Below are 26,904 nucleotides of genomic sequence, written 5' to 3'. Positions count from 1 at the left end.
CGGTCTTACATTTTGTATAAATCCACCATGACTCTCCAGTATAGCCTTAGCCTTAAAAATCTCCTACACTCACCACATTGCATCCTCAGTGGTGTTACTGTATATTGCTGTTTGATGTTGAAGGGACATCCAACAAGCATTTATTTTCTAGCACATACTCTATAAAGTATATGTATACAGCTTCAACATCCATTTGCACGAACAAGATGACTTGTTGATAACTTGTTGTAAATAATTAATTAATTTAGAGTTTTTTTTAAACAGCGAAAATCAGGGCAATTTATCATTTTTATCACAAAGTCTGAATTCATGCAGTATTTCAGTCTATGATGGTATTTTCCATTTGTAAAAAAAAAAAACCATACACACACAGTGTTATCTTACCAAACCAGGCAAATACCCAGACTTCTCCAGTTTTCATAGGTCATAATTCTGAATGTCCTCCAGCCTGCTCTGATAATGGAGCTGGCTGGAGTTGATAGACCCTGCACAACTAACATTGATTGTCCTATTATGGATATAAAATGACTGGAAAATGTATTTTACACTTAGATTGCAGACGATTCACTGATGAGTCACTTAGCTTTCATCCATACAAGGCGTAGAGAAAAGCAGATTGACCTAATCCTCTCCTTAGAGCAACATTAACCTGCCCTCACACATCATTATGCTGCATGAATCAACTCTCCTCCCTGTTCCTCATGAATCCTTTCTATTTTCTCCAACTTTAATTACCTTTATGCCTTACAGTGGGTCCCTGCGGAGCCGTAACAAGCCTGGATTATTTCTACGGCTCATTTCCACTTCCTCCCATCTCTTCCAGCTACACTCTTTGCCCTACGATCTCGTCTCTGCTCTTTCTCTTGTCCCTCCTGTGCCTTACGTATGGCTCCTCAAGTCCTCCGATCTCAGCTGCAGCTTTTACCTCTTTTTTGCCAGTGGGTTACTAATTGTGTAGTCCTTGTGTCTGGTTTTTGTTTCCCCAGAGAGCAGTTCCTCAAGTCCAACGCCCAGCTTACCTTCCGCTGTCGTCAGCTCCTCTCCGAGCTTTCCTACATTTACCCCATTGATGTGGTGAGTTGAACCTGGTGGCACACAGCTGCACAACGCGATGTTGACCGGCAACTGCAAAGAATTGTCTGCTACAAAAACGAGGCTTTCATAATGCAGAAATAGGACAGATAGTTGTGTGCCAAAGTTTTTTTGTTTGTTGTTTTTAATATACAATGATGGAATGATTTAAAGCAAGTGCCTCTGCCAGTGGCAAAGCTGGAGTTTGATCCTGTGCAGGGTTTTATTTTGTCTGTGTCTATTTCTGCTGTCTGATTATCGTAATTAATATGAAACCTCTCCTTCAATTCCACAGGCTAATCAGTCAGATTATGTCATCTGCGGAGTGAAGCTGCCAAACTCTGAAGACTTCCAAGGTAATTTATTATGTGCCAGCTTGAGTGATTCAGGGTTACAGGAGGATAAGCGGTGGTAAGGCATGCTGAACAAGTGTTTAGCCTTAGCTTTAATGCGTGTGGTTACATGTAAAGGTTTGGTGTGGCGAAGCAATTAAACATTTTACAATTTGAAGGCTGATGATCTCATAGACGGAGTATCTATGATATCATACCTTTGGCTACTATAGGTGGCAATTTGGCATTACTGTGCAAAGTATAACAGTCTTTAATATGCATAAATTACATAATTACTGGTTTGTCATTTTATTGCATAAAATGCTATTGTGTTATCAACAGGAAGTCAATAGTTTTACTCGTCGGGACAGGTTGACATTCTTCCTAACTCTGGGTAGCTATACAATTAAAATCACATTATACACACAAATCAATATGTCTTGCCTCAGATAATGTGCGTGGTAGAGATGGCAATTACTGCACACCATCATGCTCCTGTGGCAACGACTGTGGCAAATTCATAGACATGCACTCGCAAACCTTCGTAGGTGTATTTTTGTATTTATTTATTTCTCGTCACCATAAAAAGGTAGTTGTAATGTTGTAATGATACAAGGTACAAAACCTTTTTTGTCCATGGGCCAAATGACTAGAATGTTTAAATTTTACCTGCCACTCACACTAAATTAGCATTGCTTTTTGGCTGATGACGAGGAAACAAATCTACCAGCTATCTGGCAGTTGGCTGGTGCTGGTGTCCTGAATAGATATAACCAAAAAAGAGGATGGAAAAGTCTCCAAGCTGATCAACAGTAAAAAATAAAAAACGATAAAAAAGAATCTAAAGACAAAAAAGAAGACCTTTGGAATCTATTAAGTATGGAAAAAGTTTGGAGCCAGACTTGCGGGCTGAGCAGAGATGGCAGACAAAAATAGGTTGGTTTGCATTCTTCTTTTGTCTTTCTGATTTCCTGTTGGCTGTTGATGGAGGAGTTGTTCAGCACCACCAAAGTCTCTAGGAGTCTTGTCACAAGATGCTTTTTTCTCTGGTTTACCACCCCAATGAGACGCAGCCACAGAAACCACATCATTTAATATCAAAGACACAGTATTAGACAACAGATTGTTGAATAAAAACGTTTTGTCAGCAGGCAGTTTGAGCCACAAAGCCCTTGTTATCATGGTGGTGTGCTAGGTTAGAGTAAGGGTCACGCTGCATGTGTTGTGATAAATGGGATTTGCTGTCACAGCAAGGGAAACTTGATGACTTCATGACCTCTCAATAGCTCAGATGAATTGAGGGTGGGGTCGGATTGAACGAGTAATGAATGGTTAGCTTTGGTGTGCATACTGAGAACACACTGGCTACTGTCCACTCGACATTCTCCTGCTGCCCTTCCTCCCAGCTGGTGAGACCCAGCAGACCTCTGAAGCCATAATTCATAAATACCGCTCCCAATCTCCTCCGCTCCCCGCTGTCACACTCCACCTGTTAACATCTATTAAGAGCACTGTGAAGTGCACAGTAGTGACAGCCAGCACATTTGTTTTTGCAGCAATCACTTGTTCCCATAAGGTGGAGGCCTGTGTCTGCTTCTGCCTCCCAGTTCTGCGTAGGTGGACACCTAGCAGTGAGTAAACAACTGAGCATGTGCTGTGGCAGAAGACAAATGGCCTAACAGAGAACATCCTAATGCATTTACTGCTAACTATCTTTTCCTGTATGCCCTCCCTCATGGTCTGGTGGCTTGTGGTTTGTGAAATGTAGAGAATGTAGAGTATCATGCAATCCAGGTAGCCATTAATATTCATCCTCTAACATAACCCCTGTGGCCCAAATTTTGGCCTTGTGTTACTTGTTCAAATTTGACTGCAGGATCATTAACATTTATTCCCGTTGCTTGTGCGGGTATTTATTAGCCCCAAACAGCCAGAATACTTTACTGTACATTAGCCGTAACCTGGCGAGCAACGGCACACAGCAGGGTGACTCTGTGCATTTCAGGTCGGCCTTTCACTGAAGTCAGCACTTACCAGCAACTCTCTTCAGTACATTTCCACTTCCAGCTCCAGTCAGCATTACAGCATATAAACACCAGAGAACGGAAATCACCTATGTGGACATGCCACAGTCCTGTTGATAAACGGGATTAAAGTTAAATCCCAAGAGTTTAAAAGTAGTCTGTGAGCTCTGTGTTTATTCCTCCAGAAGCTCTGGCTCTGCGCTGGACCTCTCTCCCCGAGAGTTGCCCGATCATAGCAACCGAGTAGCTGCTTTGTCACCCCACTCCGCCTGGCCCTCCCCACACAACACTCGGCAAAGCCCTGCGACACACTCACATTTTTCGCTGAAGTCGATTATCTATTTGCATCTTTGCATTGACATTAAATGTAATCCTGGCATGCAAAACATTTCCTTTGCTTTCTGTAACACGCAGAGACATCTCGCAAAGGCCAGTAAAAACATCTAGAGACTTTTTAAAGGAAGGATTGAGAAGCATGCTTTTTACCCCTTCATTTTACTCCATTGCTGACCCCTGCTCTCACCCGTGTGAGGTTTGGCCCCAGAGAAAGCCTGATCAAGTCTAGAACTGTCTGGATTTGTGTGGAAGTCAGTTTAAACAGGCCTACAGGGGAGGATGTTCCACATTAGACACCAGGCTCAGGGTTAGTTGGAGTCCTAATCCTACTTGAGGTCAAAGTGGAACAGGATGGCACTCTGCTGAGGCCCCTCAATGCTTTACATTTAACTCGAGCTTTCCTTGTCAGTTCAGCCGGACGAGATATCAGCAGTCTCCACTTGCACCCTTAGGTCTCGTTTATAGTTGCATGTCCTTCAGTTGACCTGATATTCCTGTTAGTGCGTAGCATCAACCAAAAGCACCAGAGGCCAGGAAGCTGTTTACTCAAGGTGCTGTTGTTGCTATGGACTAAAAAAAAAATGCAGGAAGAGTAATGATACAAAGCAGGCTTTCTGTGTTATGTTGAAAAACACGCAGCGTGAGCCAAGGAGTCTACCACTCACTATTGCCATAGTCTATTATTTCAAAGCGTGGAGATAAAAACCACGGTGATTTGAAGTCTTTGCCTCAAGCAGCGTCCTGCTGCTGTTAGAGAATGTGAAACCACTTAAAGTGTTGTCTTGAAACCATTTCTTGTACTCAAAGCGAGTGTCCTTCCCCGTCAGAAACGTTCACAAAGGCATCCAGTTTTCCACCCTTGAAGTTGTTTAGGCTCTGAGGGGATGGTTCCATGTGATGCTTTTGCATCTCAAGCACATATCTGAAAGAAAATTGGTCATCCCGCTGTAGCCAATGTTTGCTGCTGTGGTACGCTGTGTGTTGTGCCACATTTTGGATTACTTTCCAAACATTCTTCCACATGAATGCAACTGCTCGTCTTCCTGTGGATACTTGGTTACCAAGATATCTTTGGTCAGATGTTTAGACATTTTTGGTTGGATTCACATTGTGTGGAAATGTGAACTCTGTTTATTTTTAGATGTATTGAAAGTACATTCCACATTGCTGAGTGTGTGCTTTAAAGTTCTTGATGTGATAAAATCGTTACTTGTGGGTGATACTGCTCTTTTGAATTTATTTAGCATTACACTTACAGGCTTTGATGTGTTAATGTAGATCACCTTTAAAGCCTGTTGATTGATTAACAAATACAACATTTTCTTGTCCGCTCAGCCACAATTCTATCAAATGTGTAATAACTGGAACCTCTTTTTGACTTTGTGTCCTGCAGCAAAGGATGATGGGAGCGTGGCAGTTGCCCTGGGTTACACATCACACCTGGTCCTGATGATCTCGTGCTTCCTGCAGGTCCCTCTTAGGTATCCAGTGATTCACAAGGGTTCACGCTCCTCCATAAAGGACACCATCACTGACAGACTCACTGAAAAGGAGAGAGAGTAAGTAGGCACAGTACTTGACATGGAAACACCTTTTTTTTTTACACATTTTAAGAACATTTAATAAAATTAGTGCATATTAATTCCATTTAAATTGAATAGGCATTCAAATGAAGTGTTGCGTCTGGAGCCTGGCTGATGCCAACCCTTCGGAAGCCCTGAGTGTTTTTTGCTGGTGATCCATTTTCTAAGTCTGATCTAAATAGTTTTCCCTCCTGTGTTTATGTCTCGAGATCTGGTGAAAGAAGAGAAATGAGAGAAAGAATTTCTTTTCATACGTGGAACCAAGTGAATTTTATTTTTTATTTTTTCAGGAGAAAAAAAATCTTGTGTGTAACTGATTTTGTTTTTGTTCACGGGAAAACAACTTTTATCCCCACTTGGTTTCAAACACGGAAAAAAAAAATTCTACTGCCAAAATGTCTTTCACTTGGTTTCACACATGGCGGGAACATATATTCTCATGATTTTATTTTTTTGGACAAAAAAAATATAACAACATTTTTCACAGATTTTCACTGATGAAAAACAAATAAGGGACTTTTTTCACCAGTTCTCAAGTCATAAACGGAGGAGAGAAATCAATTTACATCAGCACTTAGAAAATGGATGAGCGGAATAAAACAAACCAAAAAAAATATCTTAATTTGACCCTCAATATTAAGTAAAAGTTTCTGATATGGATACATTAGTGGATACACACACGTTTTTTGCAATGATCCCTCAAATGTGGTTCTCATCAAGACAGCCCTTTAATGATGGAGCATAATTCTGCCTGTAATAGGTTTGGTTAAATACGATGTGATGAGTCATGTAACAAGTTATTTGTTTTAGAAAAACAACCTCTTCACATTGCTTTCATGTAAACAGGGTTATTATGGGTAACTGACAGAGTATCCATGTAAGGGGACCTAACAGACACACACTCAGCAGTTTTTTCAACAGTGGTAGTTTTGTAATTGTATGTAGAGGTAAGAGTGTAGAGTAATTGAATGTGACTTAACGCCTGATTTTAGCTTGAACATGCCGCCTTTCACAGATTCATGTGGATGTGATACAGTGACATGTCATTAACTAATTTAAAAGAAGTTAATTTAGAGTTAAGTTTGAATAAAAGAAAAATAATACCTTCTTATATTTACTTTTATTAACAGTTGCACAAACAGTTTAGTTATTGTGCAAATCATTGGAAAACAAAACATGAATGAATAAATGGTTTGTGATTCATGGGAAACAATTTCCCCCAGGGATTAATAAAGTATTCTGATTCTGATGGTAATAAATGGTAAAAGCATGGCAATGGGATTTTTAGTGGCAAGTAAAAGATGAGCCACATTTCTCATGTGAGAATGATTTTATTCATTACACATTTCAACCATAAATCTGCAGTGTGTTTCTCTTTTTTACTTTTCCCTCATTGCTATCAAACAAAGTCATTATATACTTATTTCATTGGCTGATTTGTGGTATCTCAACAAAATCCCCCAAAACTTGTTCTGCTTTTACAAATCCTCCAAAAACATCTTCTGAATCTTAACTTGCTGATTTGAGGAATGCTAAAATTTGTTTTATGTTTGCGCAGTGGTGGTGTCTTTAAAGAATTTCCATCAGTAATTACAAAATAATCTTTTTGGTTTGCTCTGATTTTCCTTTTGGACTCTGCTCGTTCGTTCCTCACCCATTTGATTCCATACGTCTGTCTAATTGACTGTTTTAGGGAATATTTTCACTTCAGCTATTTTGCAAACCGCTGCCTGTTATATAGTTTTATCTGTTGAAAATACATCATTGTACTCATAATGTAGAGTAGCTACTGTAAAATCTTTGAAACAGTTTAAATAAGAATGACTGTTGATGAAAGGCATTAATCAGACATCTCAGCTCAAATGGTGCTCATTTCCAACTGCAACAGTCAAAATACAAGCGTGTAAAGTTCTTACATTTTTAACAACGTTAACAAGAAAGTACATATGGCAATACCTAGAATACATGCTGAATGTACATATTTTTTTAAATTACTGCTTGATGATTAAACTGTTATTTTATTTCCACCAAGTTTAGTAAACTTTGGTAAGCACCACATCTAATAACTCAGTGCTGCCAGATTTCAAAGACTATTGTAGTCAATAAATCGCCAGCCTTGTTATACTGTTATTCTCTTTGAGGCTTTATATTTAAGATTTCAACAGATCATAAATTCAGAGATGTAATACAGTGTTGTGTATGAATAGAAATGCAACTTCAAAGGTTTTTATCCCTTAACTTATTATCATTTTAAGCTGAATCATTTGCAGAGAAATCTATTTTAAGGCCGGGTGCCAAAGTAGTCCTAAAGTCTTCACAGTGCCTCTGTACCTCTGTGTCAGACATATCTGTGGTTTGCTCAAACACTTACAGAAGTGTGACCTGATACAGTACATAGCCATCTTTCCACACGTTTTTCAGCTACTTGACTTATTGTGAGTAAACAAGGTTAGTGAGTGCAGTAACAATTGTTTGCACCCTTTTGTAGTGCAGAATACAAGAGGGATTATATTTATTTGTCCTTATCACACCACTCAGCTGCATCTTACTGCATATCCTGTCTTCCATTAGCTGGTGGTAGCTGCAGTATTCTGTCTAAGCAAAAACAGATACACTTCAACAGGATTTAGATTGGATTTGAATAAAATGTCATGGTGCTCTAATGTGCACTCACTGCACTCACTCCATTTCTTCCAGGGCCAAAAATAAATGTCTGGCCCTAAAAGTTTCCAAATACATTATTTGGAAACTGCTTTGTCACCCAGAACCTTCACTCATTCATTTAATTTGATCCAGTGCCTCTGTCCTACTTTTGTTTTTGAACGTACTACAAGGAACTTTTAACTGCTTATGAAGCAGTCCTAATTTAATCCTGATCCCTTTATATGACCTACATAAGCAAACAACGACATCAGTGAGAAGATTGGCAATTACTCTATAATTATTATAGCCATTCTTGATGCCTGTCATCAAGACAGAGTCCGACGTACCTGGGTCAGAAAAGTTTTCTATCTGCCCCCATTTCCATTGCTACCACTGCTTAGCTTGGGCAGAAGGTGCTGTCCTCTTAAGCTGTTTTGTTTTGCCCATAGTAACAAGTTCCCGTTTTTTTCAATTTACTCAGGTGTTCAAAGAATCCAAAATGAAGCTCTGCTCAGCCTGTAAAACACAGTGCCCATTCAGTGCCAGCCTCTCTATCACACCTCAGGGCTGTAACCACTTTGCTTCCTATCTTCACAGCGTTATATCATTTTTGAAATTTTGAATCAAGGGCCATTCATGACTGAAAATACTATGTTGACATAGAAGGAAGCAAATGATAAGTTGAGAATCTAACCCTCACCTGGGGCTTTGTCAGAGCCGTTTTTGTAAGTCAGGCACTGTGCAGACACTGTAATTACAGCAAGGGCCAATGTAATGAAATTATTATTTGTATATGTTATGGTCTTGTAGCTATGCATCAAGCCATGATAGTAATAAAAATAAAACACTGCTGCGATGTGATAATTGCACGCTTGGGACACTTGCTGAGGTATGCTCCTTACTTGATATTGGCATTCCACACATGCAAGGCCTCCTTCAACGAGTACAAGAGGGGGAGTGATGAGGAGGATTATGCTATAATCAGCAGCGTTACTAATAGCCCTGGATGTGGGTGAAGATGTGTTAGAGTGAATAGTCTGGGTTGGTTCAAAGCCCCGAGAAGAGGAAAGTCCAGAGTCGTGCTTGCACTCGTTACACACAAGCCACACATCATGCTAACAGTTCTGCTTTTCTGTACATTCACAGCAGAATATGTCAGTCATTTTGTTCTGTGTTTTTATTTTTAATGAATGTTTACCGAAAGGAATTGCACACATTTTCTAGGGAGTGTTTATTGGTCGGAATCTGAACAAATATGGGCTTTTCGGATGCACTCGTGTGCCTTGTATGTGTGAAATGTGTTTGCTGTGTTTTTCAAGTGGCTGTAAAGAAGCAACTTCGGGGTGGTTGAACCTTGAAGAAGACTCATTATGGTGAATTATTGAAATTGGTTGAAGAAGAGATGCAGGCCACATGGTGATGTGAAATCAGGTCTCACTATTCTTTTGGTTCTATTCTCACATTTTAATGTCAGAGGCAGACATCATCCTGTAGGGTTCAACAACTTCTATGTTTATGTATCTCTTCGTGTTGTACTCTCAAACACAAGGGACTGCATTTTCTTGGTAGAGGCGCATGGGAATGTTGTGTTGATAAGCCTGACACTTTCACACCCATGTGTCACCAATAAGCTGGGAGAAAGTGTGTGAGTTTATCAGACACCACAGTGATTGAGCGGCCATCTGTTTGTGTGGGTGATTGTCTCATGACAACAGCTGGAGAGGCTCACTGGGAACAACTTTACCCATTTCCAGTCCTACTACACAGGATATTTACACCAGCATCCAGCAACAAAAAATAAACTTGTAGGCTGTGTGGCTGTTGAGCATCTCCCTTAGGTGTCCCTGAGTGAGGCCAAACTCCCCAGCAAACATCCACCCCTCCCTCCACATGTTTATGACCCCTGAGGTCCCAGCGGGCTGCAGGCACACGGCAAAATGATGTGTGGGTAGACGGAAAGCAACTAGGCGAGCTCTCAAAGTGAACAAAAAAGGGGTGATTAAAGTGTCGGAAAGAGGCAGCCAGTGGTGATAAGTGAGGTGGCATGGGATCAGTTTCTCAGAGCGTGGTGGGATTACCAGGCAGTCGGTCAGGTATAATGGCGTGCACATAGGAACCTTATGTTGTTTTAGTTGCACGTTGCACTGTAGGCCCCTGTTAAATGGTAATCGTCCTGACCTCACTTCTGAGATGTGATGAATCTTTGAGCTCTGTTTAGATGACTCCATGCACCCCTTAAAAGTAAAGCTCAACATCCGCCTTCTGTGGCTCACTAGTAATGTTGATAGGTTTGCCATGTAGCGAGTCCCAGGGACCCACAGGTGGTCATTTGAGTGGGTCCAAGGGAAATTCAGTCGGTCCCCAAATAAAAATTGTGATTTCTGTAGTCTGTAGTGTTAAACTTGTGCTGGATGTTGTATTGTTATAATAATAAATGTATGTTGAAAATATATCTGTATCTCCAAAATGTTGTAACTGAACTGTGCACACTTTAACTGTCTCTGACTGTGTGGAAGTCTGATGTATTCACATCACAGATGACAAAGAAAGGCATTAAAACGTGAGTCTGAGCCTGCAGATAAAACATACTCATGTAGGCTGATAGGAGTTTAGAGCGGCCCTGAACTGCAAAAAACATTCATAGTTGAGTCTTTATATTGAGCAACCAAATCTGATTTGACTGACTATGGTAGGCGTGGATCCAGATTTTGGTTGCAGAAATATTCACCCTTGTTACTATCCAGCATGAAATCCCTAGAGCTCTGGGTTTAGTTGTAGCGTTTGTTCTTCAGTGTGGTGTGAAGAGTGTTTATGTTTTTCACTTCGTGAGTTTGGCTAATATCACTTTGTTCCCTTACAACTGCAGGCTACAGTAATGGCTGCTTTATTTCACATAGTGTGATATTTTGCTAGAGGAAAACCAGTTAAGGCTTGTGTTGATCTGAACTGTGTAACCCTCTGGCACTTTGGCACAGGCCAGAATTTGAAACTGTCCCTGTAACAATGTTTGAAGTAAGGTGTGGAGTACGACTGGTCTGTTTGGCACTTTGTGTTATTTGGCCCTTCTCGGTCACAACATCCTCCTCCTCCCTGTCTGAGACATTCTCTGAAATCAGTGCACTCTAACAACACGTTGCGCCCACATTTAGTCCTGTGGAGAGCCCAGTCCCAGTGTTTCTGATTGCATGGGGGAGAACCGGGCAGATACGATCCAGATGTCCAGTGTCTGATTGAGACCAGAACCCAGCCATTAAAAAGCAAGCAGCGCTTCAAATAGTCGTTCGCCCAAAGTATTGAGGCAAATCAGTTTTTTTATTTTCTTTATCACTGGCTAATGGAAAAATCGATGTAAGTGGGATTTACACATCACTGCTTGGTTCAAACACAAAATAAACTGTTGCTGGAGGTTGTGAATGTTAATGCCAGGGGAGGGAGGCCAGCTTAAGACGAAAGCAACCTGTGAGCTCCAAGAAAAGGGGTTATTGTTCCGGGGCTTCAGCAGTTTCATGTCTCTTAACGTGGACCATGTGCACAAGAGGAAAGGGCGAGCTGCACCCAAACTACCATGTCCTGCAATGCAAAGACATGGAAAACACTGTGAGGCTGCAGGGCAGGTTAAACATCCTGCTGCTTAAAGGGTGAGTTCACCCAAATTAAATGCTTAGATACTCTCACTGTCTTATGCCTAGATTCGATCAGTAGTATAATTAAATAATAAAACTTAATTTAAACAACACTTTTCAATAAATAAGTTATAATGTGTTTTACATGGTTGAATCAGGATTATATATATATATATATATATATATATATATATATATAAATAAAATGTAACAAAATACCCCACAATAATATAAAAAACAATACTGATAATAACAATTAAAACTGATGTCTGTCCTGACATTTCTGTTGCCAAACCAATATTATATAGATTTCATCAAAGATAATGCCCTTTAAATGTGTGGTCTTTATTGTTTCACCAAAATCTGTCCTAAAGTACAGATTTATTTCATGACAATGCAGACCAAATAACTTCTGGTTTATATCCAAATACCTGGAAAACTAATGACATTCCCATCACCCAGAGCTGTGCTTTGTGTTTAGTGCTAAATATGCTAAACCAAGATGGTAATTATGGCAAATACCATACCGGCTTTCACATCAGCATCTTTTCAATTTCATCACAAGCATGTCTTTTGTAACATTAACTCAGTGTTCCACTACCGAAAGAAAATCTCATAAAGCAGCTAGCATGGCTTCAGACTCTCAGTCTCGTTAGCATTGTTATGTATTGACATGAGAAAGCCATGAGGTTGGAACATAAATACTCAAGGGTGTCAAAATCTTTTGATTTATGGCCAGATAGTATGTCATTTTTCAAAGACTGCGTTTAGAAGTGATGATCTTCTTTGGCCTGGGTTTTTGGCTCGTGAATACTATGTAGGGTCTGCTCTTGATTAATACAATGGAAGGAAGCAGAAGACAAGTAAAATGAGACAATCTAAATTACACAAAAATAAAAGGGAATAAAGTACTGAACAGTTATGTGAGATAAAAAAAAACAATAATGATAGTATTGATTAAAACTGATGACTGTCCTGACATTTCTGTTTCCAAGCCATGATTGTACAGAGTGGATCAATGGGATTTCATCAAAGAGGATACCCTTTAAATGTGTCATCTGTATTGTTTCAACAAAATCCGTCCTGAAGTACAGATTCATTTCATGACAGTATTGACAAAACAACTTACATATTTCATCTTTATCTGAAATTCAATATCTGTATAATTCTGGTGCAATCTGGTTTTAATCCCCTGCAGTGCTGGCCAGATTAAAATTAGTATTGAGTATAGTATAAATTTAGAATTGTATGATGTTCTGGTGGGTTCTATAAAAGACTGCAGATTGTCTGGCGTTGTAGAAAAAATTGTGTTATTGAAGAAGTGCGATATGCACATGTTTGGGAGGGGTCCAGTTGCATAGTTACTGTATTCTTCATAGAAGAGATGAAGGAGGTGATTAATTTGGGAGCTGGTGAGCTTGAATCAAATTCAAAAAAATCACTCATTATTTAGCTCAACTACAAAGACACCCTGGGACTGGACAGAATGTTTACTTGTCTTTTGAGGTTTTTAGCCAAATCAGTCAAGAACAATGGCAGGAATGGTATGTTTATAAAAGCTCTGAAGAAGTCAAGGAGCCTCTTCGACATTGACAGGTTGGTTACAAAAGCAGCTCTTCATCATGGAGTCCTGCTGTTGTGCAGCTTATTTGAGAAGTCTTTGTCCATACTTCATTAAAAAGATAACAAGAAGCATCTGTGCTTCATGGCAGTCTGAAGGATGCTGTAGGATGAAGGGAATGGCCCAGTCAGCTGACAACATATCATCTTATTATGGGAAAAATGATTGCACTTGTAGCAGTTTTTTTCCACCAGTTTCAGCTCTTGCTGTCTTTTTAGCAATGCCAGCTGCATGGCTCTGTGGATGACAATGTCTGTATGTCTGGCAGAAGGTCCACCACTTTGGTTTTCTGGTCTTAACTATTATTTTTACCAGCCGCAACAGCATCAGTTTGTAATGTTTTCACTTTGTGAGTCAGCGTGGTGTTTCATTACTGCAAAATGTGGTCCTGGAGACATGTCTTGTAGCTGGAACTTACACAGAAGCCATTTTGAGTATTTTGCCATGTGTTGATTGTGTTGTGTTGATGTGTCTGTTGGTCTGTCTGTGGACAATAGCGTAACAAACGTGCAAGATACAGTTGAGAAAATTTACAAGTGTGTAGTTAAAAAAATATATAGGCAGATTTCAGAAATGGGTGTTGTCTGAGAAAGGGTGCTGGAACTAGGGTGGGAGGCAGTAGAAAGTATCAGTTGAAGCCCCTGGCCCACATTTGATTTTTGATCACTGTAACCCATTTTCAATCATTCCTGTCCTCTCTAGTGTCGCTGCTGTTGTTTTCACCTGTCTGTCTGTCTGTGGACAAGATTTACCATCTTGATAGTGTCACAACTGTGTGTGATGCAGTCATCACACTTTACAGGTGTGTAGTTGAGACAGACATGAAGGCCAAGTTAAAAGATGGGCGTGGTCTCATGTAATAATGTAGTTATCACTTACAGAGTCACGGGTCTCAACGTGAACACCTTGATGGGCGTTGCAGCGGGTTGAGCCCATTAGTGCTCAACATGCTAAACCAAGATGGTAATTATGGCAAATATTAGACCTGCATGCCTTTTATAGCATTTAGCTGAGTGTAGCACTGTAGCGAGGGAAAGTCTCACAAAGCAGCTAGCTTGGCTTTAGACTCTTATTCTTGTTAGTCATGTTGACTTCGGACTGCTATGAGGTTGGAACATAAATGATTTATGCTGTTAAAATGTTTTATGTCAGATTTCATGTCACTTTTGAAAGACTGTTTTGACAGCGATGATCTGCTTTGACCTTGGTTTTTGGCTTGTGAATGCTGTGTTGGGTGCTGCTCGTGTTGACTTCAGTTTGCCATGATTTTGGAACATAGTGCCTAAATGGTGTTACTGTCTTTTGATGTAAGGTCAGATCGCTTGTCATACTTGTTTTTGATGACTGCATCTTGGAAGTGATGACCTGCTTTGGCCTAGGTTTTTGGCTAGTGAATGTTATGTAGGCTGCTGGTGAGACTGAGCCTTCTCCACCTCTGTTTGTGATTAAAAACAATAGAGGGAAACAAAGGCAAGGAAAGAAAAAAAAAGTGTGTGTGTTGGGAGCTGGGGTCAGTGGACCCCTGGTTATTCTTAAGAGCTGTGATGAAAACGCAGTATGACAGAGCGAGGAGCCGCCACATCACTCAGGAGATGCTTTAATGGCGTAGACCAAGATGGCGAAACGGTTACACTGGGGTCTTTAGTGCAGCAGCGGTCATTAAAATAGCATTCACTGACAGATGCTCAGTGTAATCATTTCTCAGATATTGAAAATTACAGCTCAAAGTGATTTATATAGTAACCACTGCCATTAGAGCCTTGACAGTTGCAAGGCAGGTGTTTTTTTAAAAAGCAGGCCCAGATGATTTATGATCTCATGCTGTTTGAAATTGCACATTAAAGACATTGTGAAACTCACAAGCCCCACCCCCCCTGCCCTGCCCTTCCCTCACATTAAAACAGGAGTGTAAGTCCTGGCCAAGCCTTGTCTCCAACATGTGAGCCAGAACTGTTGTTTTGCACATTTGCAGTATTAATTAGGACGTCTAAACAGGCAAGCCAACACATGTGGAGGCCTCAGTCTGTGTATACATTACAGCAGGTCAGCCAGTCACTAGGAGTCTTCCCATCGTATTCTCATGAAGCGCAGTAAAGCTGAGCGCGACCACCCACCTGCATAGCTGCGTCCTCCTTTATACTCCTACGTTTAATACAATGCACCCAAGAGGGAAGCAAGGGGTGTCCAATATACTATGACATGCTTAAATATACATACTCTTCAAAGTTTGCACAAGAAGCACCCACTGACCTTGTGGCCTTGCTTCTCTAATAGGCAGCTTTTAACAGGGCTGCCTGTAGAGACAGCGGTCATTTTAACTTGAAAAACAGAGCCCAAATGGACTCGGCGCCCTCCATTTTGGCTCTGTCGTTGTTGTAAAACTCCAGAAACCTATGTTCATTTTAAACAGGCTGTATGTACAAAGAAATGCATATACAAAGCTTTAACTGGAGTCTTTGGGCCATAGTAAGCTCACCTTTTCTCTTTGCACAAATGTGGCCATTTAACCAGAGGCAATAAAAGACGTCATGTGCTGCTAACACCTGCTAGGAGGCCCCCAGGTGCAGTCCAGACACACAGTGTAGACAGTGATGGTGGTGGATCACTCAGAGATGAAACAATTGTAGCTCAGCTATCAAAGATCCCTCAACGGGGATAAAAGGAAGGGCAAGGAGTGTTTTTAAAAAATAAATGGACAGGAAGAAAGAGCAAAGAACTTCCTATTACTTCATCTCATCATTGTGGCCATATGTTTATTGGTTGTTTCCTCCTTTTCACAAGAGTCCTATATTTTGAGGTTGTCTGTGTCTAGACCCTGCAGTTAAAAAGCTGGCAGGCCGGGGGCATACATATTCTCTCTCATAAAGACAGGGGACTTTCCTGTGAGATGCAGCTTTTGTCTTTTTACAGTGTCATGGCTCCACAATATTAATTACATTTTTTTGTGTCTCCAGCACTCGCACGTTAACTCTCAAGTGGTGAGATTGCTCTGAAGGGTAATTTTTTTATGAGACGAGGGGGAAGAAAGTGACAGATTTACTTCTGCTCTCAACCCACTGTCATTTCTTTTTCATCTTTTCGTCCAGTGCACACAGAGTTGAATATTAGCTAAATGAAAGCAGATTTCATGTTTCAGTAATCAGCCGTTTAGATGGACGCGAAAGCGAGTGGGTGTGTTGATTACGGCGCCTGTCATCTTCAGTTTGCTGTGTTAGTTTCACGGACACGACCCTTCAACAGAGCTGCCACTGTGGGGAGCAGTAGAGGGATGTGCTGACGGAAGAAACAGCCTGATTAAGGAAAGTGAAGAAATCTGAGCAGGACTGCTGAGATAGAGATGATTTGATTTGATTTGTATGTACAACAAAATTAAACAAAAGAACCAAGGGCATTGTGCATGAGGTAAAAAAAAATTGCAGGCACGACCTCGTTTGCAACAACATGAAAAACAAATAGTTACAAGCCAGTGGGAAAGGACAATTAGTGCCACGAACGGTCCTCCTCCTGCCTGTGTGTGAATCTCTCTGGTTTGTGTCTGTTTATTCTGGACCCTCCATCCTGATGGACAGACATGGTACTGATTTTGGCCTCCATATTCCTCCAGGATTGTAATTTATTTCATCCTGTTCAGTGTAGAGGACTGCATAAGTTTATGCTGCTGCCACTGGCTGAGTGATTAAAAATGGCGTGTGTCCTCGTGCTCTTCTGTTCCTTATGTCTCTGCCAGACACACACCGCTTATTTTACTGTTGTAGCAGAAATGATACCAGTAGCTATTTTTCCACAAGGTCACAGCTGAGTTGCTGACTTTTTGGACAGCGAAATTAATTATTATTCTTTTAATGTGACTTTTGCATTGTACGCCTAATCTAAATCATTTATGCTTCCTCTGAGCACTCCTGTTCACGTCTCATTTGAAAAGTGTCTTAATCTCAGTGGGACAAAGCTGGTCAGATTAGATAATGTATAAAATAATAAAACTGAACCACAGACCCTTTTGGTGCCCCCTCCCTTCCCTCCGTCCTCAGACTTCCTCCCTCAATCCTCCCCGCTGGTGTGTAATAATATATTTAACTTTACTGGACGTCCCCGGGAGGAATTCCTGGTGTTTGGTGAACCGGAGTCTCTCCAGTGTGATTTCAGACACAGCGGACAGCGGTCATTAATCACTTCGCTGTGACGGAGCCTGTGTGTGTTCATGTGTTTGCATGTGTGTGTTGGAAGTGGCTCTGTTTTCCTTCTCATGCGTGTTCATCAGCAAACAAATCCTATCTGTTCGTGGGGAAGTGATATTGGAAATGCCAGCGGTGCGACGGGAATGCCTGTTTTGTTGTTCTTCCTCTCTCTGTTCGTTATTTCCTATTGCTGAGATATGTCCTCTGGCATGTCGTGTTCTCCCCAGGGCCCTGGCTGCATGTCGGGAATATGGAGGGCCAAAATGTGGCTGGCTGTGTGGCCCTCAGGCTACGGCGTCTCACTTTTTACTCGCCTGTCTTCATGGCAACATCCTGTTAGCATTCACTCAAGGGCTGGAATGATCTCCATCTGTTAAGGGTTTACTTCTTTAACTTCCCAGAGTTGCAGTGCAATGTGTGAGTGAGGAGGTGTTTACGTTGAACACTAAATCAGAATGTTGTCTGAGACCTTCAGACAGACTCAGATATGAGGAGGAGAAAACAAACTTGATTGATTAAAGCCAAATAAAAGAAATAAAGACCTCATGTTGTATGTCCTCAGGCAAGTTCATGTTATCAAGAGCAAATGCTTTCACAGCTGAAACACTGAAACATGAGTGTCATCTAAGATTTGTCCTCAGAGCATCAAGATATAAGTAAAATGTGGCCTTCAACATGCCACAAGTTGTGAACATAATCTCAGTTGGCAGTAGCGTCCGGACGAAGAGGTGGTGAAGAGCCCCATAGCTGCTCTCACAGGATTAACAAAAGACCGTGACCCAGTCCCCGGGGGGCACACACACGAACAGGACGCCGGATGCACAAGTACACACACATGTGCAAAGCATTCAACACATGTCTGCACATACTGTACAGCATGAACACATGAGAAAACGGATCTGCTGCTTCTGGCAGCTCTGTCCTATAATAACAGAGACACGTGTCTTATGGAATTAGTCACATATATATTGGTCGCTTAGACATACCTCTTTAAAATGATATAGATGCGTGTTAAATTAATTATTTGTTCCAAGACTCCCATTGAGGAACCTTTGATTTCCCCTTCAGTTTAATGTATTTATGATAAAGTAGCCACATCAATCAAAATATTGTGTCAAAATACCCTCAAAATTAGAGGTGATTTTCAAATCTAAATCGAAAAATGATTGAAATGAGCTTTCAATTGTTATCATCGAGATGAAAGGCAGGATCAGTGGTTCTCCCTGTGTTTTATTTGTCTCTGCGCCCCTTCCTACTCACGTGTGTCTGAAGGAAAGAAACATTAGCTTACTAGTAGCCTGCTGCTGCACTTGCAAAAACGTATCCTGTTGCATGAAGATGATCAACCCTCTGGTACATCGGAGATGTTTGGGTCTATTTTTCTTTTTCAGAGATCCTGAATTGATTTGTTTGTGAAGAAGGATCACTCCGGACAGATTCCAGAAACCCAAGTTTGCAACAAACTTACTTTCATATTTTCTTTTACTGAAATATTTCTTTCTTTTGTTTTTTACTGTTGAATCTAACTCTAGAATCTTTATTTTTGGTGAATATTGTTTGAACTGACCGGACCCTAACCTGCAAAATGCCACTGGGATAGAGTCAAACTGCTGATGCAAAATATCCCTATCTTTTTAATGAAGAATTTGTAAATGACAGTTGATGGTTTTATCAGGCCATAAAACCAATTAACTGTTGATCTTTACAAAGCCAGATGTCATAGTCTAACAGTGGCATATCCATCAATGCTTAAAAAAAATGTTAGGAATAGAAAATAAAATCGTGGATTTGGAGTTTTGTGACGCCTCCTCTCAAAGTAGCTTTTTACAGACCTAACCGCAGTAACAAAATGCATCACTGTCACATCAAAGACCAACAGCTCACTCATATGAATGAGATTGTGCAAATAATTATCATTTATAGAAGTTGCTATAAAACTGACTTTCGCAAGAAGAAAAAAAAGCTACAGCTGTTGATGTGCATACCCCATGGATGCTGTGTCTGTGTGTACTGTATGACAGTACTTAGCTGTGGTAACATCTCAGGTGTGTGTGGTCTGATTTTTGTTATTACAAAGACCAGATGTCAACCTCTAAAATGAAGTCGTCCTCCCTCCCAGTTCTGTGAGAGCACTATGTCAGTGTTTGAGAGAGAGGTTAAGAGGGATTAGGTTTAGGTTTCTCTGAATGTTAAGGTGAAGCATTTAGAGATGGAGTTAAGATAGGGCTCAGATATGAACATAGATAACAGAGGTCATCCCCAGTGTGTTGATGCAAACAGATGTGTGTGTGTGCATTTGCGTGTGCGTGTGTGTATTTGTCAGACCAAAGCCCTTCCCAGTTCATGGAGCTGGTTTCCCGAAATTCCGTATCCTCCTCAGCGGGAGATGAGCAGACATAAGCACATAATGACAGGAAGGGATGAGTCCAGCCTTAAGTCCCCAGTAGCAAATAGAATTTTTCAGCATTCTCCCCTCTCTATACAGAAATCTTCCCCGTCCTTTATGAGCACTCCCTGTGCAGTCCTAACTCAGACATCTGACTGGCACCACTGGGACTTTCCCACCATGCTGAAAGGAAAAGCTCGCTTTGTTGTTTTGCAGAGGCGGATGGACAGGCTGTTTGGCAGCTCAGCTCATGTTTGATATTTCAGTTTAACAAGGTACAGAGGTGGCATCTGAGGGACGGGATCAGAGATCTTGACCCAGCTTCTTCAACCATCTGCAAGAGTTACCAACTGTAAACGCTGCTGGCTACATGAGCGACACCTTTCAATAAAGGATGAATTCATTGCCTGTTGCAGAGCCAAAGAGCAACAGTTGTCTGAATCCCTCACAGTAGAATTAATAACAAATAAATCCCCTTTTAATCCCCCCATCCTTTACTGACAGTTTCACATGGGTAGACCTACAGTATATTGTGATATGTAGTATGGATATAATGCTGCTGTAAGCTTTACTGTGCCCAGTTGGCTTGTGAGTTTATGTTTGGAGGGTTTTAACACCTTTGTTTCTAGACTCGGTTGGTAGTGGATCAAGTGGGATAAATCGCTTGCTCCCATGTAACACCATGTTTGTCTTTTTCTCCTGTCTTCTACAGATTCCCTTTATACTCCAGAGGAGAGCGCTTTCATTTTGAATATGGTGTCTACCTTCTCAACAAGAACATTGCACAGGTAATATATGAACACACATAGAATTCACACATTTTTGGAGCCAACACAGTCTTTGAGGAAGGAAAGTGTTTAAACGGGAACTTTGCCGATTTTCAACCAGCTTTGTATGACTACACTGTTGCCTTTGAAGGAGCAACATGAAATGAATCTATGTGTGCTGGTGACATTTGGCACACAAGTCAAATTAATGTTCTTTCTCTCTCCGTCTCTCTTAACACAACACCTCAGGAGAGGGTTGCACTCTTGACCTATCCGTGCTTATTAAAGTACACCTAATGTGTTGACCTGGGTTACTCCCTTCATTCACCCTCAGACGTTTAGCACTGACTTTTAACAATTTGCATTCCATTGCCTGTTTTCCTCCTTATCCAGGCGGGAAGTAAGGGCCTCCCCACTGAAGAATACAGGGCAATTAGCACTAGCAGGTGGCTGACTTCAAACCACTGCACTTTGGGAGGCTTTAATGCTAACACAAGACCACAAGCCGCTAGGGTTATCCAAGTCTGCCATCTTCCCCCCAGAGTCTGAGATTAAGAAAATAATCCAGATAAGAAAACATTTCAAATAGCAAGTGATGATAAGTGGCATCTGAAACAACCAGCGACAAAGTGGCCAGTTGTTCTTTGAAAGAAGTCTCGCTGGATAGAGTTTGTCATGTGTCAAATAATGTGTGTGTGATGAGTCTAAAATGAACGCCATTATCCTAGGTTGATACTGTCTTGTACATTGTTAGCTCAGTGCACATTGTTGAGTAATGCCAAACTGTAATCTGTAATGTTTTACATCATGTTGAATGAAGTCAGTTTTATTGATATAGCCCAATATCACGGATAACATATTTGTCGCAATGAGATTTAAAATCTTAACAGCACAATCTCTATCTTCAGACAGGGTCTCTGTAGGTACTTAAATACCTGCACTCACCTGTTGGCAAAATGTACATTTACCTGACGCACTCTAATTACCATATTCCTACATAAAACCTACCTAGTCACGCAACCACATTTATACTACTTACCTTTACTCAGGCAATGCTGAATAATTTTGTCTTAAATTTGGTTTAAAATGATCTTGAAAAGATCTTAAAAAGCATTCAGTTTTAAGTGTCTGATACATATAGACACCCTGCTTAGACCCTGGAATCAGAGAAAAACTCCCCAAAAACCATGTTAAATGGTCGAAAAAATCTAAGAAACATTAGGAAGAGAAGTGATCCCTTTGCCAGCACAGAATAGATGTAGTGGGTATTACTATAATAACAACACACACACACTCACACACACACACACACACACACACACACACACACACACACACACACTGCATCAATGTTTAACCCTAACATATGGACGCAGACATGCATTTGCACTATTGTGACCTCTAACAAAAACTTTGAAGACCTGGCAAAAGTTTTTCAGTGTAAATCCAAGAATTTTTTTTACCTTGCTCACAAATCGCAGAAGTTGAACATATGGTACTTTTCCGTGACATTCGTTTTAGTGTGCGAGGAAACAAGTCATCTGTAGACTAACTTTAAAAGTATCTTATTGTGATAGTGTAAAAGGAAAAGGTAAAGTAAAATATAGGCTACTTTGTTTCTAAACCCAAATATTCAGACTTTACCATATTTATGCATCAAGGAGAGACAGATTTTAATGTGCCCGACACTATATAATCTTTTTCACATGTAGAAAACTTGGCGTGCATTCATCTCAATGCATATTCCTACCTTTCAACTTGCATAACCCCCACCCATAATCCTTTTTATCAAAGCCACACATCATGATCTAAGCTTTCTGAGATATCTGTTTCAGGAATCTTGACCATGTGGTGCCATCACATGTAGAACTGCATGCTCACTCTTGCTGAAAGTTTCATTAGAATACTGATTGAAGGCACATGTAAGTGTCTTGAGGGGAAAAAATGTTTATCTGGGTTTGTTTCCTCACCATAAAATCTAAAATAATATTTTTGAATGTGTTGTATCAGAATGGTGCAGTGAGGCATGGCGAGACTGTTATTAAAGTAGGACATATTCTCAAAAGATGCAAAAAAAAAAAAGAATTGATATGCATGGAACTTCAAACAAATCTGACCCACAGCAGATGACAAATGAGATCCAGACAGCAGCATGTTTTCACCTGTGTCCATTATACCAATACAGAAAGATATAAAGTCAAGGTTTTGAAACCAGGTGTGAACCATCAGGGCGGCATGTGAGAAGTGCATTAGAACTTTTTAAGAGCAATCTGTGGAATGATGAGTTGTTAAATGAAAGCATGCTTCTGTCTATTACGAGTGAATACGTAACATCTGTGGAGGTTTCAGTCGATCTCATTGACTGATTGATGCCTGGCAAACTAACTGTAGCCCCTACACATAGAAATAAAAAAAATCTTCATTGTACTATACCATCTAAAGCCAACATTCTCAGCTTTAAACAGCTTGGTAGAGCATCAGTATTTTTACAGGATTAAATTTCAGATTTTATTCAAAGTCGTGTCTAACACATCCCATGTGTGTCTCACGACATCCACGTTAAGGATGAGTTATCAGGTTGACTACAAAACAATATAACGCTGCCACATGAGTAGTCCAGCTCCATATGACAGTGATAATAGACCATTGTTTCAAACCTGAAGAAGTGGTAAACATGTCACTGTTGATAAAGTGAGAGCCCATCAGAAACAGAGCTCCCCCGCACCATTGTGCTTAGGTGTCCGCATGCTGCATTTAACGCTGTGAGTCTGATCTTACAGTTTCTTTGGGTCTCACACGCTCAAGCTTTGTAAGTTAAGGCTGGGAAAAGTGTGAAGCAACAGATCTCTTTCATGCTACATATAAATTCTCCCTTTAAATCTAATTAGGATTCCTTAACCTTGTCATACTCAACTGCTTTATCAGTGAGACTTTGTTTCACTCCTGCTCTGCTGTATGTTTCTTGTTAATTTATTGCGGCTTTTATTAGGGAATGGTTGCTTTACTGACCCCGTCACATTAAACCTGGATCCTCTGCTGTTACCAACAGATAGTATTTTAGTCACAGCAGACGGTTATTATTTAGTTTGTGGTTTTTGAATTTTATTTGTATCTTTAATGGCCTCCATTGGTTGAGCCAGGCCATTGCACAGCTTGTTCAGTGTCTGGCTCTGTATACAAAGCAGAGGTCTGGTTTCACAGCAGACCCGACTGACTGGCTGGTTTGCTGACTGGCTAGAGCCTGGGTGGGAGACATTAGCTGTCCATCTCTTATTAAATTGCCCTGTGTGGCTGTGTTTGAAAGTGATACAGGGAAGCTGGCGAAGGATCAGGGCCACAGCAGGTCGACCCTGCTTTGATGTGGTGGAGGGAGAAGTTTGCTTTTATTAGGTCTTGTGTCATGAGGCCAGGGGTAAGGATGGGGAGGCTGCTTGGAGCACCCTGGATGTCAGGTGGTAACATGTTGCCACTTCAGGTTAATTTGTTTGACAAAGAGAAGCTAAGAAAGGCTCAGGAAATTGCTGGGCTCAAACCCAGCCAATCTCTCCAGCTCCTTGTTACTTCTTGTGCAATCAGTAAATTTGCGAAATCTGCAAGGTCTTAGTGAATCAGTCATGTTTATGTGGGGCCATTTTTGCGAACATGCATGTTTTCTCTCCCAGTTGAACTGAAACCATAACGTGAGCGTGATTGACAGAGCATGTGACTCTCTCCTCAGCTTAGCTGTTAAATGAGTGGCATCTGGATGCTGATTTGCCCTGAAGTAGCTGGCCACAGGTATGTAACAGGGCCCAAAGTGCCCATCCGCAGGGGTGCAAAAATATTAAACCTGCCATTCCTCCATTCACGGAGACAAATTAGCCAAGTTAGTGTGGCTGACTCCAAAGGAAAACCAGGAGCCTTTTATCTGGAGGCATGCCATGTTCTGAATTTACTTACTCTCTGTGTTATCCACTCGGCTATGATGTTGTGAAACAGGCATGTGGGGATGATTAGTTGACGACTGATGCTACACAAAGTCTTGAGGTTTTTAGGTGAAGGGGGTGGGCACAACAATTAGTCCTCAGTCACTAAGCTCAGTGTATCATATTTTGTGGGCCTCAGGCACAGGAAATTTAGTATTGGGAATTAAAACACAGCAAATCTGTTGTGGCCCAACCAGGTCACCTTTGGGTTCACCTTTATTTCTGTCTACTGGGGAAAGTCGCCTGCAGTTTCCCCCCTTCCAAGTCTCAGACCAATTTTACAGCGCAATCTGCAGGCAGAGTGCCATTCTGGTGGTCTGGAGCATACGTCAGAGCGCCTGCTGCCATTAAGAGCGGCAACTGTGGCTCCATAAAACACGGCAATGAGTCATGGGGGAGCCTACTGTGTTTAGTGGTTAGTGGAGGTGGCAGTAAGCGGAACAGGAGCTGGTTGGTTGGAGGTATTCATGGTGAAGGTTTTTGGAAATGATGTAGGTGCTCTAGCAAGAAATTTAGCTTAAAATGACAATAATAATGAACAAAAGTAGGTCTTTCCTCCAGAAGATAGATAGATAGATAGAGTGTGGTGTATTTCTACTGTATAACAATACTGTATAACAATAATTAAAAATAGATCATTTTAAAAATTGTATGGTGGAGTACACCAAAACAATATCTTTGGGACCCCTTTCAGAGCGAAAAGACCAATACTGGTCAGACCAGTCAGAGCAATAGAAACACTCACAGCCAAATTACATGTAAAAAATGTTTTTGCCTGATACTGGTCTTTGGCGCTGATAGGGTCTCTGAAGTTCATTTTGTCTTTGCTCATGTCCTCTTAGACGATTGCCAGGATGATTAGATAAGATAAGATGCACCATCTCTATTGCAAAAATATAATTTTCAGTAATCTCAACTTAAGCATGTTGGCTTGGATACAGTATAACAAGAATATAGCCATTTTTTTTCACTGATACCACTGTGTTGCCGATGTGTAACTAAAACTGGTTGGAGAGCAGTCTCTGTTAGTTGTCTTGAAAAAAGAATATGGAAATATATTGTATGTGTCATTAGGCTAACTGAGACGACTGTAAGCAAATACCTCGTCCTCTCTTCTGTCCGCTCTTGCTCTTTTCTCACCCATTTCTTTAATTCCACATATTCCAGATTTGAGGCACCTCCTTCAGCTCCTCACCTCTGTGACAAAGCTTGTGACTCAGTCAAAAGAGATACGACATAGTCTTGGCATAGCCGCCCGCGGCCATTACCTCATGTAATTGTGCTTCGATAAAAACCATATGACCTGAGCAAAAACATGCAAAAAGTGAACATTACACAGCTCCCCTCCACCTCAGAGCAATTTCCAAGACTGTTAAAATTCCCCAGTGAAAACTATCTCCACGTATTACTTATATTATGTATAGTATAGTATTATTTCCTTTCTTCTTTAATGTGAATGGTGGAGATGGTTCACGGTCTACAACTGGGTTTTGACTCCCTTTATTGAAACAATGGGCGTCCCATATTTGCACATGAACTCAGTTTTTCCACAGTTGATATTCCTGTCAGCAGTTTTGTGTTTACTTTCTGTCCGTCCACAAGCCTGTGAATCAGACATGGCTGTGTACAATGAGTGATTGCATAATGTCAAATATAGGATATCAAAATATGTGCTTTGATCTTCCTGGTTTGATTTATGCACATTGTAACTTGACAGGACTCTAATTTTGATTCCTTTTGTCACATGTTTTGCAAACATCAGTTCTATTTAAATCTTGACAGGACTGAAAGTTATTGACAGTTATAATGGATCAGATCCTACATCAACGGTAAAAAACAAAAAATGATACTTGACAAATATCCATTATTTGTTCTCTAACTTTACAGTTCTGCTTTCTCTTGTCATATTTACAGTATTTATTACTATTCTTCACTCCTCTCCCGCTTGAATGCCCTTGAAAAAGATCAGAAACTGGAGCTTCAGCCTATTTCTCAGCGGGATTTTTCCGAGAATTGGAACACTTTTAGACAAAACTATTCCAGGTTTCCCCTCAGAAGCCTGTTGGTCTTACTCTCTTCGTCCAGCTGAGGCTTGCGGTTCGTGACTCACTTCTCGGTGCGTTCCAGAGAACGTTCCAGAAAAAAAATCAAGAAAAACAGCCAATTACATCTCCACTGTCCCCCTTGAACAACAGCATTCATTCTTCTGTCCAGCCCCCTCTGCAGAAACCTCATCTCAACAAACGGACTCCTCAATGTTCAGATATCATAATGCAGCCCACTGTACGCTGTTTGTTTACCTGAACCCTGGACCACGGTTCCCTAGGCTCTGCCACCATCTCTATCCTAAGACAGACAGAGCCTGGAAGTAATCAGGC

At 40.9% G+C, this 26,904-nt stretch overlaps 1 protein-coding gene across 1 annotated transcript in view; it reads left to right on the top strand.

Annotated features, from left to right (window-relative positions):
* The window catches only part of uvrag (UV radiation resistance associated gene), a 92,842-nt gene that overhangs the window by 33,026 nt on the left and 32,912 nt on the right, over positions 1-26,904 (top strand). The window contains exons 10-13 of the mRNA XM_084374641.1: positions 987-1,074; positions 1,367-1,427; positions 5,157-5,322; positions 20,507-20,582. Coding sequence (XP_084230767.1) covers positions 987-1,074; positions 1,367-1,427; positions 5,157-5,322; positions 20,507-20,582 — 391 coding nt within the window. The remainder of the gene's footprint in view (positions 1-986; positions 1,075-1,366; positions 1,428-5,156; positions 5,323-20,506; positions 20,583-26,904) is intronic.

Source organism: Pagrus pagrus (assembly GCF_965226575.1).
Source record: "Pagrus pagrus genome assembly, chromosome: 14".
NCBI classification, from domain to species: Eukaryota; Metazoa; Chordata; class Actinopteri; order Spariformes; family Sparidae; genus Pagrus; species Pagrus pagrus.
Note: the sequence above shows the minus strand (reverse complement) of the source record. Positions and strands in the feature narration are given on the sequence as shown.